The 14538-nt window shown below is 36.7% G+C and overlaps 1 protein-coding gene across 1 annotated transcript in view; it reads left to right on the plus strand.

Annotated features, from left to right (window-relative positions):
- The first annotated feature begins 918 nt into the window (after window positions 1-918).
- LOC110193917 (myosin-13) overlaps window positions 919-14538 on the plus strand; it is a 138860-nt gene continuing 125240 nt past the window's right edge. The window contains exons 1-5 of the mRNA XM_078155700.1: window positions 919-1122; window positions 1840-1983; window positions 2083-2239; window positions 11233-11260; window positions 11349-11460. Coding sequence (XP_078011826.1) covers window positions 919-1122; window positions 1840-1983; window positions 2083-2239; window positions 11233-11260; window positions 11349-11460 — 645 coding nt within the window. The remainder of the gene's footprint in view (window positions 1123-1839; window positions 1984-2082; window positions 2240-11232; window positions 11261-11348; window positions 11461-14538) is intronic.

The raw sequence follows: 14538 nt of genomic DNA on the forward strand, positions 1-14538 counted from the left end.
ATGTTATCTCAATTTGCCACTTGAATATACTTAATTTCCTAATTTTCCATTGATATAGCAGGCAAAAAAATTAGTTAAGTGGTTCCCTCAATGCCAACTTGACCATCCTTTCCTTCTCTGATTTTGTCCCATCCTTCTTACTGACCTCTTCATCATTTGAAACTCCACAGGTACAAGATTAAAGGAAGTTTAGCAGGGAGTGTAAAAGAAAAAGAAGAAAAAAGAAGAAACGTGGAAGAAAGAACAAAAGATTTCGAAGGAAAAGCAATAAGGTTTCATTTGGTCTTTGTATCCCTACCACCTAGCATGGTATCTGACTTCTTTTTTCCATTGTACCTATGATTTCAATATTGGTATAAGGAACTCTTAATAGGGGAATTCCTACTACCAGTGTAGATAGATAGCTCTTCTGCAACTTAACCAGTCTTAGAGAGTCACCTGGAGATGCATTTCGCCCAGGATCACAAAGCCACTATGTGTCAGAGACGGGGCTTACACCTAAGTCTTCTTGACTTTAAGGCCAGCACTCTATTATACCACACTGCCTTTCACCTGGAGCATTGTAGGTGTTTAATCCTTCTTTACTGATTTATTAAATGGTAAGAGAAAAGCTCGAAAAAGTTTTGTTTACTCAGAATTGAGGATGCACAGTAAGATCTGTCAAAAGAATTAGCCCATTTCTCTCCTTTTTTCCCACCTCAAGTAGTTCTTTTACCTTTTCTCAGCTGAAAACAGTGAGCTACTCAGATCTTCACTCTTTCAGCTCTGTAGTTCCTCACAGAGTTAGTCACACATTCATGTTTCTAACTGACCCATCCACGTGAACACAGAGAATATGAAAGAAGATAGACATTCTTGACTCAGAAATTACTCTCACAAAAAAAAAAATCCCTTTAACTTCCCAGTCTCTCTGCAGCCATGAGTTCTGATATGGAAATGGCCATCTTTGGAGAAGCTGCTCCTTATCTCCGAAAACCAGAGAAGGAAAGAATTGAGGCCCAAAATCGTCCTTTTGATTCTAAGAAAGCATGCTTTGTAGTAGATGACAAAGAAATGTATGTGAAAGGTATGATCCAGAGCAGAGAAAATGATAAGGTCATAGTCAAGACCCTAGATGACAGAGTAAGTATTGATCATGAATATCTATGTTGAAACATAACTATAATGAACTTCAAGGAGTATTGACATTTTTTCTCCTAGAATGAAGTCTTATTAGACCATAAGACCAAAATGAGTTTGATATTTAGCTGCTCTTTAGCAACTTAACAAGTGAGAGGTATTGCAGAGAACCTCACTCTTTCAGATTTCTGCAGCTGTGTGAGTTCTGTTATATTGTTTTGTTAGATGCTTCAAAAGCTTGCGATTCATTTGTTTATCTGGTAGGGGATGTGATGGTAATGATAGGTGCATCACAAGATGAGAATTGAACAGGAAATGCTGGTTGGTAGTAAGAACAAAGTGATTTAAAGAGTTAATTTCTTTCTACCTTTCATATAAATGAATAAAGAGAAAGAAAGAAAAAGAAAGAAAAAAGGAAAGAGAAAAAGGAGGGAAGAAAGAAAGGAAGGAGGAAAAGAGGGGAGAGGGAAAGAGGGACAGAGGGAGGGAGAAAGGAAAACTTGATGAGAAAGATTATTCATTATGGAGAATTTGTTGTAACTATATCAGCCTCAAACAATTAGTTTTATTATACTTCTATTACACAGCACCTTTTTTTTTGTAAAGTCAGCTATTGTAATGAGATTTTATCTATATGGTATATTAATCACTTCTATGAACAATCCTTGAATTGTCCCCAATCCTCAATCATCACTTTTTACCCCCTTTTTCATAATTCAGACTGTCACTTTGAACACTGACCAAGTCTTTCCCATGAACCCTCCCAAATTTGACAAGATTGAGGACATGGCCATGATGACTCACCTGCATGAGCCAGCTGTCCTGTATAACCTCAAAGAGCGCTATTCAGCCTGGATGATCTATGTAAGGAAACTCTTAATGCCCCCTACCTCTGAAAGAAATCCTTAATCCTGAAGTGCAGAGTAAGGAATAATTAGTCATGCTGGTTTTTATTTCCCACAGACCTACTCAGGGCTCTTCTGTGTCACTGTCAATCCTTACAAGTGGTTGCCAGTGTATAACCCAGAGGTGGTGGCTGCCTACAGGGGCAAAAAGCGGCAGGAGGCCCCTCCCCACATCTTCTCTATCTCTGACAATGCCTATCAGTTCATGCTAACTGGTAAGTGAATATTCCATCTATAACCATAATGATATTTTTTGTAACAATTGTTTCTGAAAGAAATTTCCCTTTGTCCTGTTTGTCAAATCAAGAAAATTTGACCCTAGTACCAACAAGCATTGCCAGAGCAAAATTTTACATGTATATCAACACAGTAATAGTCCAGGGGTTCTCTGAGGTTTGTGGACCCCTTGGGAGATAGATTTCAGGGGATCCATGAACTTTGGTAGTCTAGTCTTCATTTTTGGACTCCTTTCTAGAGCACTATTTTGAATAATTGAAAGAAATGCATAATTTCAGTCAGAAGTTAGTGAAAACAAAAATGAAAATTTTTGTACCTAGAGAAGTTCAACAACCTCCAAGGGTCTCAGTTTCTTCTTTGGCAAATGAGAGGGTTGATCTATATGGCGTCTGAGATTCATTCCAGCTCTAAATCTATGATCCCATGATCTTGGAAATGGCTTCTCCCTTCATCTCCATCAGTTGACATCCTACCTGCTTTTCAGATAGCATCCTAGCCATTCAACTCAAATGCTGCCTTCTCCATCAAGCCCTCCCTGGTCCACCCTGAAAGATATATATTGCCTATATATGGAAGTGATGTCTTATGGAACTTTTAGGCATTTTGTGTCCTAATTTATAATATAGTTAACAATTAAATATGTCATCTCCCCTAACTACACTAAACTTGAGAGCAGGTAATGGATCTTAGTTGTTTTTGCATTTCCCCCAGTGCCTACAGCACTATCACTCAACAAATATTTGTTAGATCTCCAATTTGAATCTGTCTAATACTTATCTATCTAAAGGGTATGATGATTAGCATGATTCTATAAAGATCTACTAGAATTTCACATTGTAGTTCTGTCTTAAGTGAAACTCTAGCTCCAGAACATGAGAAATGTGCCCCCTCCTCCTATATGACCTTTCCTGACTTCTCCAGCTACTAGAACTTCCCAGCACCCCAAATTAACTTGTATATACTTTGTATATACCTTGTGTATGTCTTAATGCATATATGTTGCCTCCACTGACAATGTAATCTCTTTGAGGGCATCATTTTCTTTGTATCCTCAGCATAAAGTCCAGTGCTTGGCAGATAGTAGGCACTTTAAAAAATGCTTGTTTATTTATTCATTCATTCATTCACTCAACAACCATTTATTAAATATCTCCATATTGCAGAATGCTGGGGAGTAAGTGTGAGGGGAGGGAGAGGAGGGAGGGAGAGAGAGGGAAAGAGAGAGAGAGAGAGAGAGAGAGAGAGAGAGAGAGAGAGAGAGAGAGAGAGAGAGAGAGAGAGAGATTCCTGCACTGGGTAGAAAATAGACTTAGGTGACAGCTAAACTCCTTTCTAATGCTATTCATAAGATGATTTGTAGATTTAGAGCTGTAGGGGTCCTTAGAGGCCATCCTTCTATTCCAACCTCATTTTACAAATTAGGAACTGAAGCCCTGAGAGGTTATGTGACTTGTCCAAAGTCACACAGTGGCAGAGCCAAATAGAACATACTTTCTTCTGTACCACACTTACTCCTGTACCGCCCTCCATGATCTCTGGTGGCTGTAAATGTGCCTTTGTTACTTTGACATTCCACTTGCAATGTGTTTATGTAGATTCCTAGAATAGTATACCACAATGACAAACCCAGCCATTCCACTCTGGAGAGAATGGAGAGTATTTGTGTGTGGCAGTGGGGGTGAGTAGGAATGTGGAGGGTCAGGGGGACAGTGAATATTTTGGTAAACACACAAGTTAACATTCTGTAGGAGAATCGTCTTCTAGAAGGCAAAATATTCAAAGAACAGTCCAAATATTTAAGACTTCTACCTTTCACTGGGACTCTCTCAGAAGAATAAGATTTGCCAGTATACCTTAAGGCAGCCCCACAAAATGGATCAACTTAAGGAAAATCCTGGCTGGCACCTGGATTCATGCTCAGTTGGCAGTTGAGAAGGAAGGAAAATTCCACCCTCACCAGCATCTCAGAGAAGGCTGGTATACTTTGAATAGTCAGAGATGCCTTTTGGGTTCAGCCTCCTCACAGAGCCTACTGTATCTATTTGATATAACATCCTCATCTGGTTAGTCAATTTTACTTAAACAAATCTGGTCTTTAGGTATCATGTAAATCAAGGGTTGAGAATGAATTGTTGGCTGAATCAACCTACTTTTCTAGACCATAGGACCATAGATTTAGAGCTGAAAGGGAATGAAAGCAGTTTTCTAGTCCAACTGCTTCATTTTGCAGAGAAAGAAATTGAGGCCCAGAAATGTGAAATGATTTGTCCAAGGTCTCAAAGGTTCTCTGACTCCACATATGCTCCAGTCTCAGAGGGTCAGCAGGGGCCTTGGAGGTATCAAATTTTCACTCTTTGTGGTCCAAACTATTCTAAGATTTCTAGTATAAAAATAGTAATATATCCTTCAGAAGAGGAAGTAAAAACAAAAACAGGGCGAAGTTAGGTTTCTACATGTAGAATAGATAATATTTTAGAGCTGATTTATAAAAGAAAATAAACTAATCCATCACTATGATGTTTTAACTGCTCTGATTTCTTATCCCTCTAGGGCAAATAGGAGAGATTCTAGTAGTTACATATGTTTACTTGTTATAAAAAAAAATCTCTTACTGACTGATATTATTCTAGAGTGAATACTAATGAAAATTAAGCCCCAAGAAACATCTGCAAGACACTGCTGGTGGGGCAGATTATAGGGTAATTTGAAGGCCTCTACTTCAAGGATATCACAGATACAGAATTACTAGGCAAAAGGAACATAGCTTTAATCACAGCAACAGTAATAGTCTGAAAGCAGATTGGAGTGGGAGGGGGAGAGGAAGGGAGTAAGCATGTGTATAGTGCTTTGCCAAGCACTTTACAAATATTAGCTCATTTGCTTGCCTGTGGCTCTATAGGTCTGGAAGACAGCTAAAGTAGTCAGTGATATTTGTAAATCCCACAACTATGTAGGTGGATATGGCATATTTTTCACAGATTGTTTTCACTGGAAACTTTTAGTGTTAGGTAATGACCACATAAAAAAATCAATCCATTTACTACTGCCTACTATGTGCCAGGCAGGCAGCTAGGTGGCTCAGTGGATAGACTCATCTTACTGAGTTCAGATCTTCCTGGCTGTGTGATCTTGGGGTAATCACTTAACCCTTCTTGCCTCAGTTTCCTCATCCATAAAATGAGCTGGAGAAGGAAATGGCAAACCACTCCAGTATTTTTGCCATGAAAACCCCAAATGGGATAGTGAAGAGTTGGATATGACTAATTTGTAAAATAACAACGTGACCCAGGCACTCTTACTGTAATAGAGGAAGATCAATATCTGCTAAGATGAAAGTTTCCAAATGGTTGGGAAGAGGGAAGAACAGGAACTGTTAGTGGCTCTAGATATGAATTTCTTATATGAACCCACAGGAAAGCAACACTAAAGATGATTAGTCTCAGCCACACCCGAGCTGACAAAATTTTCTTGTTCCTGAAGTTGTCCTTATTATGTGATCTTTAACAGTGCTGTTGTCACCTGAATATAACTTATCAAACATTAATTAGGCACCCTCTATGTACAGAGCACCAGTGCTAGAACCTGAAGAAGCTACAAAATTTCTTACTTCATATTTTTTTTATGTCTTTATGTATTACCTGAATTTACTTCTGTATTTTACTTCTGAGAACTATTTGCTCAAACCCTTAAACCACTTTTCTATTGGGGAATGGCTTTTGGTCCTATATATTACTGTTAGTTGTCTATATACCTTGGATATCCAACTTTTATCAGAGATATTTGATACAAAGATTATTATTTGACCATTTCCTTTATTATCCTAGATGCTATAATTGTGTTTGTACAAAAGCTTTTCAATTTAATGTAATAAAAACTAATTTATCTTTCGTAATTACCTCAATTTTTTGTTCTCTTCTAATTTTTAATGATATTATCTTTAATATTCAAATCATGTATCCATTTTGAATTTCTGGTGGAATACAGTGTAAGATATTGGTCTAAGCCTAATTTCTCCTGGACTGTTTTCCAGTTTTCCCAAAACTTCTTATCAAATAGAGAGTATCCTAGGTAATTTATGTTTTGTATTTATCAAGAACTGAGTTATTGAGTTCAAAGAATTCTAATTCTTCCTTTTGTAGTCTGTTCTATTGACCTACTTTTCTATTTTTTAAACCAATACCAAATAGTTGCTGCTTTATAATACAACTTGAAGTCTGGAAGTGCTATTGCCCTTTCATTCTTACTTTTAAAAATTATTTAGTGTAAATGAGTGTTGCACTTTGGCTTTTCCTTCATGTGATGCATAATCATGTGATTTTGGATGTTTCTGGTTTTATTATATTATTTTTCTAATATTGAACCATCCTTGAATCCTTGGTATAAATTCAACTTAGTAGTCATTAATAATTTGGGAAATATAAATTGCTGAAATATTTATATTTGCTTTATCCTTACTGGCTTTAGGTTTTAGGATTGTATTTGTCTCATAGACAGTGTTTGATAGCTTTCTTTCTCAGTAGCTAAGAATAATTTTTTAGTTAGATATTCCTTTTTTCTTTGACAGTTTGATAAAATTCTCCTCTAAATACATCAGCACCCAGTGGTTTTTTTGTTTGTTTGTTAGGGTTTTTTTTTTATCCCTTTTAGTAATTCTTTCAGTTAGTTCTATTTCTCTTTCTTATATTGGATAATTCAAGATATCTATCTAGTGTTCTGTTTGTTTGGGTATTTTATATGATTGAAGATAATTATCTATTTCTTTTGCATTATCAGTTTTGGTGGTAGGTAACTGTGCATGGCAGGTTCAGATAAATATTTTTATTTCATTTAGTTTTGTTGTGATTCCACTTGTTCATTTATCATTTTGTTGAGTAGATTATCTTCCCTCTTTTATTAATGAGGTTGTTATTGTTAATTTTGTTAAGTCATTTTAAAAGAACCAGCTTTTAATTTTACCTATCAGTTCTATAGTCTTTTTGATTTCCAGTATAACTAATTCTCGAATTTTCAATCTCTCTGTTTTTATGTTTATTTTGGATCTGTTTATTGTGGTTTCTAATTTTTTAAAATTCATATTTAGTTCATTAATCCTCTCTTTTTTCCATTCTGTTAATTTCTCTTTTTAGAGATATGTTCTTCCCTCTGAGGATATCTTTAGCTGAATCCCAGAAGTTTTAGAATGTTGTTTCATGTTTATTTTTCCCTTCTCAGTTAAAGGGTTAAATGAAAAATTATTCATCTTCTCTCCTCCAATTTTCTTTGTTTCACTGTTTTCCCCATTTTCCGAGACTTTTCTTCATCTTGTCCTCTTAACTAATTCTCTTGTTTTTCTGTCTATGTTGAACATATGTGCATTGATTCATAATCTATAAACTTATTTATTCCTTCTTTAATCTCTATATACTTCATGGAATTAAAACTTCTTGTGTACTAAGTATGTACCAATTATGTCTTTCATATAATTATTAGCTGCTTCTACGATTTGCTCTTTGAGCCACTCACTTAGTGGTTTGAATAGTGTTTTCATTTTATTCTGCGTCTTTAGTTTGTACTGAGTTGATTACTATTTTATTGCATTATCATTCTTTAAAGGATATGTTTAGTAATCCTGCCTTTGCAAATGTATTTACAATTTTTCTGTGCCCTAATATGTCTCCTTTTGTAAAAAGGCTATATGGTGCTGAGAAATATTAACATTCTTTAGTAGTCCCATTAAAAAGGTGCCATAAGTCTTTAAGTTCTAACTTCCCTAAGAATTTGTTCAATATATTTTTCTTTTGTCTATCTTTCTATTAGATTTATCCAACTACGAGAAAATGACATTAAAGTAGTCTTTAATTATTGTATTACTATGTCTTTTAAAAATTCAGTTAATTTTTCTTTCACGAATTTAGATGCTGTACCATTTGGAGCGTGTAACTTTAATATTGTATTGGTTGTTGTCTATGGTTCTTTTAAATATAGTGCAATTTCCTTGCTTTTCTCTGTTCATATTATAAATATAAACTCCTATGAAACAAGAGTTGACTGATTTCAACTAATTTTTTTTATTCACCTGTTGCATAATAAATTTCATTCTAGACTCTTATTTTTATTCTATGTATGACTGCTTTTTGGATGTGTTTTCTTGTAAGCAACAGGTTGTAGGGTTTTTGTTTGTTTTTTTTCCAATCTGTACTCTCTTGTCTTTTGTGGAACTGTTTAATCAATTCACATTTAAAGTTATAAGAATTAAGCTTATGTATCTTTAGTACTTTTAAATTGGGATGGGGTGGGGGGAAATTTCTCCTTCTAAATAAGTACTTTGTCCCTCTGGTTAGTTTGCTAATCTACGTTGATATAATAATATTTTCAAAGTCCTTCTCCTCCCATCTCACTCCCCTCTCCTATTTGTCAATTTGTCAATCCTTTACCCAGGTTTGGAGTCTTATTTCATTAGTTGATTCATTTTCTTTACTTAGTTATCTAATTCTCTTACCCTCCACTTTCCCTTTATTTTTCCCCTCTCAGTTAATGGGCAAATTGAAAATTACTACTCTCCAACTTCCTTTGTTTGGTTGTTTTTTCCTCCTATTTTCTGTACATTTTCTTTATCTTGTCCTTTTAATTAATTCTCTTCTTTTTCTGTCTATACTGAATTTTCAAGCTTTATTCATGATCTATAAACTTACTTATTCCTTGTTTAGTTTCTTTGTATACTTTATAGAATTAAAACTTCCAATATACCAAGTTTAAGCTCCTTCTATCAAATTTCTGTTATTTCCTTTGTAAGTCTTGCTCCATCATCCCTTTTTTTCTGTTGTGCCCTACTCTTATAAGTATTATTCCATTGGAGAAGTAATAAGGATAGAAATATTACTCCATGACATAATTTTTCCTGTGTCACAAACTATGCAGTCTAATTCTCCTTCTGCCCTCCCCATTGTTAGTCTTTTCCCCATTGGCCATTCAATCTCATCTCTGGGTCCATATTCACCTACCCTTCTGGATGCTGCCTGCCCCCAAGAGTCTCAGTTTCCCTTTTCCTGAGGCAAGATGTTATCCATGGAGGAACAACACTGTCAGAGGCAGCTAGGTAGTACAACGAATAGATAGAACACTGGGCCTGGAGTCAAGAAGATGTGAGTTCAAATCCAGCCTCAGACACTTACTAGCTGTGTGACTCAAGGCAAGTCAATTCACTTGTCTTCCTCAATTTTCTAAAATGTAAAATGGGAATAATAATAGCACCTACCTGACAGGATTATTGTTAAGATCAAATAAGTGGTATTTATAAAGGACTTAGCATGGTGCCTGGCATATAGTACGTGCTCGATAAATGCTTATTCCTCATTTGGTCCTCATTAGAGGTACACCAGCTCCACATAGACTGGACCTACTGAATGGGTACATCTCCTATTACAGATACATACCCTTTATCCCACGAGAGTGCTCATTGATGGGACCTTCCTTCCCTTTTATCCTGCCCATTTCAATCCATCCATTATATCACTCACTTCTCCCATTCTCCTGTAACCTCTTTTCCTGATGAGAGGTGTTTCCTTTGGTGTTCACCCATTGACTTGATTTTCATTGTTGTGTAGTTGATTAGTTAGTTATGTCTGACTTTTCATGACCCCATTTGGGATTTTCTTGGCAAAGATTCTAGAGTGGTTTGCTATTTCCTTCTCCAGCTCATTTTATAGATGAGGAGACTGAGGCAAATAGGGTTAAGTGACTTGCCCAGGGTCACGCAGCTAGTAAGTATCTGAGCCCAGATTTGAACTTGGGTCTTCCTGACTCCAGGCCCAGCCTGCTATCCATTGCACCACCTTGCTGCCCATTTACTTAATTACAGTACATCATATTTTCCCCTCTGTACTCTACCTCCCCTCTCCCCATTTATGTACCCTATCATTTGGCAAGTTTGTTCCACAAAATACATTGATTATTATGGGATTTAGTCCACAGGGCTTATTTTGCCATCATCCCTTCTCCTTTGTCTTTAAATCTTACTTTTATCTTATATAACCAAAAAAATTTAATGATCCCACTTTAAACCCTATAAATTATTCTTTATCTTTTGAAAAACATAATCTCTGTCAATGGTGTCTTTTATGCCATTATTTTTCCCCTGGGTAGTTATTTTTATTTACACTTATTTTTCTTGTGTTTCTGTTGAAAGGAATGTTCTTCTTTTTGTATGGCAATAATGCCACAAATACTTCTCTTTTAATGAATGTCTATCTTTTTCATGATAATTAGGGTCAGGTTTGCAAGATATGTCATTTTGGGGCTGCACTTTGCCTGCATCTGATTTAGGGAATATATTATTCCATTTTCTTCAGTTTCTAGGGGGAGCAAAATAGTATTGTGTTATTCAAATTTCTTTCCTTAATATTTGAAGGTCTTTCTTCTAATTGCTTGGGGAAAGGGATGGAAAAGGAAGGGAACTAACATCATCATCATCATTGTTGTTGTTGTTGTTGTTGTTGTTGCTATTACTACTATTTCTTTTAAAAATAATTTATTAACACGCCAATGGTTGTAAAGCACTCCACATGTTATCTTATTTGATCCCCACAAAAGCCCAGTGAGATGAGTGATACCATTATCTCCATTTCAAAAATAAGGAAACAGGCTGAGAGAAGCCCAGCTCACAGAACCAGTAATTAATTCTCTGAGACAGAATTGATTATTTCTGAAATTGTTCAATTTAATCCCTGTGTTTCTTGGAGTTTGAATCATAGGGTTGTTTGTTGTTGTTTTCCTGGAGGTGATCTATGGATTCTTTTAATTGGTGTTTTGTATTTTTATTCAAAAGCCTGTGTCATTTTCTTCTATTATTTCTTATATTGTGCAAGTTTTTCATTTGTTGTTATTCTGAGAGACCTATGATAACTTCAGGTGTCTCTGCTCTATGTCAATACTCTTTCCAGTATACATCTCTATTTCCCTACCTTCACAATCTTTTGTTCTATTTATCTTCCAGATCGGGATAACCAATCCATCCTCATCACGTGAGTAATTTCTTTCTTTTATGACTACTTTAAGACAAGGGGTGCCATTCTGGCTCTGTTCCTAAGTAATTTACTTTCAAATCTACAGTGGAGAATCTGGGGCTGGAAAGACAGTGAATACCAAGAGGGTTATCCAGTACTTTGCAACAATCGCAGTGACTGGGGAGAAGAAGAAGGAGCTGCAGCCTGGAAAGATGCAGGTGAATCTACATTGTTTTTGCAAGGGATTGATTACCAGACCACATCAAGCAAAGAACTATAGAAAGGTGGAATAAGAAGACATTCTCAAAGAATTTCCCAAAGGCAATTCTATATGCAGATGTACAAAGTTGCCTCCACCCCTGCTAATCCTCAGGAAAGAAAGAAAGAAAAAGGAGAAGAAGGAGAGGCAGAAGCATCCCAAGCCTTGGGTAATAGGTCTAGAGGTCAAAAAAGATGAAGTGACAATATCTTGCAGTTAGTAATTAGCAAGGCTAGGATCAAAACTGGTCTTCTGATTCCCAATTTAGTATTTTTTCCACTGCACCATTATATGATAAGACTACTCTCCAGAGGACAGGCATCGTAAAAAAAGGAATATCTGTGATTATCTGAATGGGGTTTGACTAGTGATAGACAACCTTAGGCCAGGTTGGGAACTGCCAAAGTCTAAAACCAAGGCAATATAAAGAGGGGTAAGACACTAGTTCATACTATCTGAACAACAGCTGGAAGTACATAAGAGATTTAGGAGACAAAAGAGGTAGTTATGGTTTCCTGTCCTCTTTCCCCATCATTTAGCAGCATAAATGCTTTATAAGTAGGGAATTTTGTGGTGAGTTGAAGACACATCAGAAAAATGAAAGTCAACCCCCACATAGAATTTAAGCATCCCAGTGAGATTTATCAAGGAATATGTTTGATAGACAGCCAAAGCTCCAAGGACTATGAACAGAAAATGCTGTGATTCTTTTAGGCACTTAGGGGAAGTCTTCATCTCACTTTCCATTTGTAGATTAAGTTTCATACAGACTCTCTCTGCTGCATGAGATACAACAGCACCTCCCCTCTCAAAAAAATTATTTTCTAGCTTTCCCCTTCATACACAGGGAAGGCCTCATTTCTGGCATGTGTCAATAATGTTTTACCAAATGTCTTTTTTTGCGGGGGTAGGAGGGAAGGCAATTAAGTTTAAGTGACTTGCCCAGGGTTACACAGCTAGTAAGTGTCTGAGGACAGATTTGAACTCAGATCCTTCTTACTCCAGGGCCAGTGCTCAATCCACTGCACCACCATGCTGCCCCTGAGGTGTCTTCATCACCTCCCAGAGACTCTAAGGCAGTAATTAGTGGGGAACTAAGACCTGTTGCGTCTTCTCCCAAATATATGTTTTGGGGTATTTGAACATTATAACTGGTTGAAAGGGTGAAGGGGGAGGTAGGATAAAAAGAAAGCAGGAAGGTGAAATTGGCTTGCTCCATGACAGGACAGGCACCTGACCTCATGGCCTTAACTGGGGTTTGTGAAACTTTTCCTACCTTTTGCATTTTATATTTACCTATTTCTCTGAATCCAGGAGGCTACTTCTTTGTATAGATGGCCATTATTTATTATTACATTTTATTATTACTATTATTATTATTATACATTATTACAGGTAAAACTCCTTGGGAATTTTGAATAAGAGACCTAGGTTAGCAAATAGGAAAAAAAAAGCTACAATTAAGTTTGTGTGTATCCTGAAGATGTGACAACTCTCCCAAATCAATATCTCTAGACTTTAAAATATGCGCTCTCTCTCTCTCTCTATATATATATATATATATATATATAGGTGCAGTAGTTCTAACATCCACTCAGGGATTTTGTTCAGTACATTATACATTGGGGCATTTTTAAGATCAATGAACAGGGAGGTTGGAAATGCATTTGCTGCCTATATCTATAAGGTTGTCAGAGTGATCAAGCACTCCCATTGTGGCAGTCTGTTGCACCCCTTTATGGAAAGAGCACAATGCATATGCTTCTGAAGCCATTTGGTGGAGAAGTGGCCAATAAGTGCTGGACTTATGGTGAGGGAGACCTACTGGCGTAGTTCTAACAAAAAAGGTCTATGGCTGCCTCTGGCTTTGACTTTACTATAAGCCAGTGCAGGTCCCCACAGGGAGGGCTTCCAAGCCTTTTGAATCAGGATGCTGATATTATGGCACCATGTCCACGAGGAGAGATACCATGATCTAAATGTACAACTCAGTTCTTTTTTTGCTTCTTTCTGTTTCTAATTTTTCAATCTCTTCTTTCAGTTTCGTGGTGTTTTAATTGATGAGGAAACATGTTGCTATTTCCTCTCACTGCTTTTAAATCTTCACTTTGAGCTCTTTCAGCCTTTTTTTCCCCATTGGGCTTCTTGTATAATAGCTCCTTGGCACATAGCCTGGGCCTGTATGATACTGGCAAAACTTTTTCTTGTATCCCCAGCACTTAGCACAGTGCCTGGCACACGCTAGGTGTTTGCTTGATTGGTACATTTATTTATTGATTGATTACATACCATATCGTGCCAGATGTTGTGGTAGACCTTGGAAAGGCAAATACAAATATGAAGCTATTCCTACCCTCAAGGATACCCTTATATTCCATATGTTTTGTAGCTATAGTTGGATACATTTGTATAACATGTTAATGGAATGTTTATGTAAGCAAATGTTTATATGAGTCTTAAAGGGAGCTTCTTGAAAAGAAGTGAACTATCGAAACCTTCTACAATTCAGAGCCAATGAAATAGTTACATTTGGGCTTAATCAGCTATCCCAGCATAAGCCATACTCCCAAAGATGGGGTATGAAATCCAGAAAAATATTTCATATTTCTATACAGCACTTGAAAGTTTATCAAATGCTTTCCTCGAAAATATGTAGGACGTGTCCCTATTCCCATCATGAAGATAAAGAAACCAAGGCTTGTTCAAGGTCACAAGACTACATCCAGGATTCAGGCAATGGTCTTTTGTAAGCCTAACTCTCTTTCTACAACATCACATTGCCTCAGGAGACAATTGGAGGAAATATAGACTTTTTGGATTAGGGAGGTCAGGCAGTGAGTGACAAGCAAATGTCTCAGCCTGGCCCTTGCAGAACCTGGCAGCATTTAATAGCCAGAAGTCAGATAAGCCTCCTGATTGGTATAAAGGAGGTATGACCACAGGTAGGAGGGATGACCTTAGGTCACAAGAACTGGTGTTTTATAGAAGAGCTCCAGTCCATGCGAAGATTAGAGGAATTAGTGATGGACAGGAAACC

This window comes from Phascolarctos cinereus, unplaced genomic scaffold (genome assembly GCF_003287225.1).
Source record: "Phascolarctos cinereus isolate Bilbo 61053 unplaced genomic scaffold, phaCin_HiC Scaffold_5;HRSCAF=322, whole genome shotgun sequence".
Taxonomy (NCBI): domain Eukaryota; kingdom Metazoa; phylum Chordata; class Mammalia; order Diprotodontia; family Phascolarctidae; genus Phascolarctos; species Phascolarctos cinereus.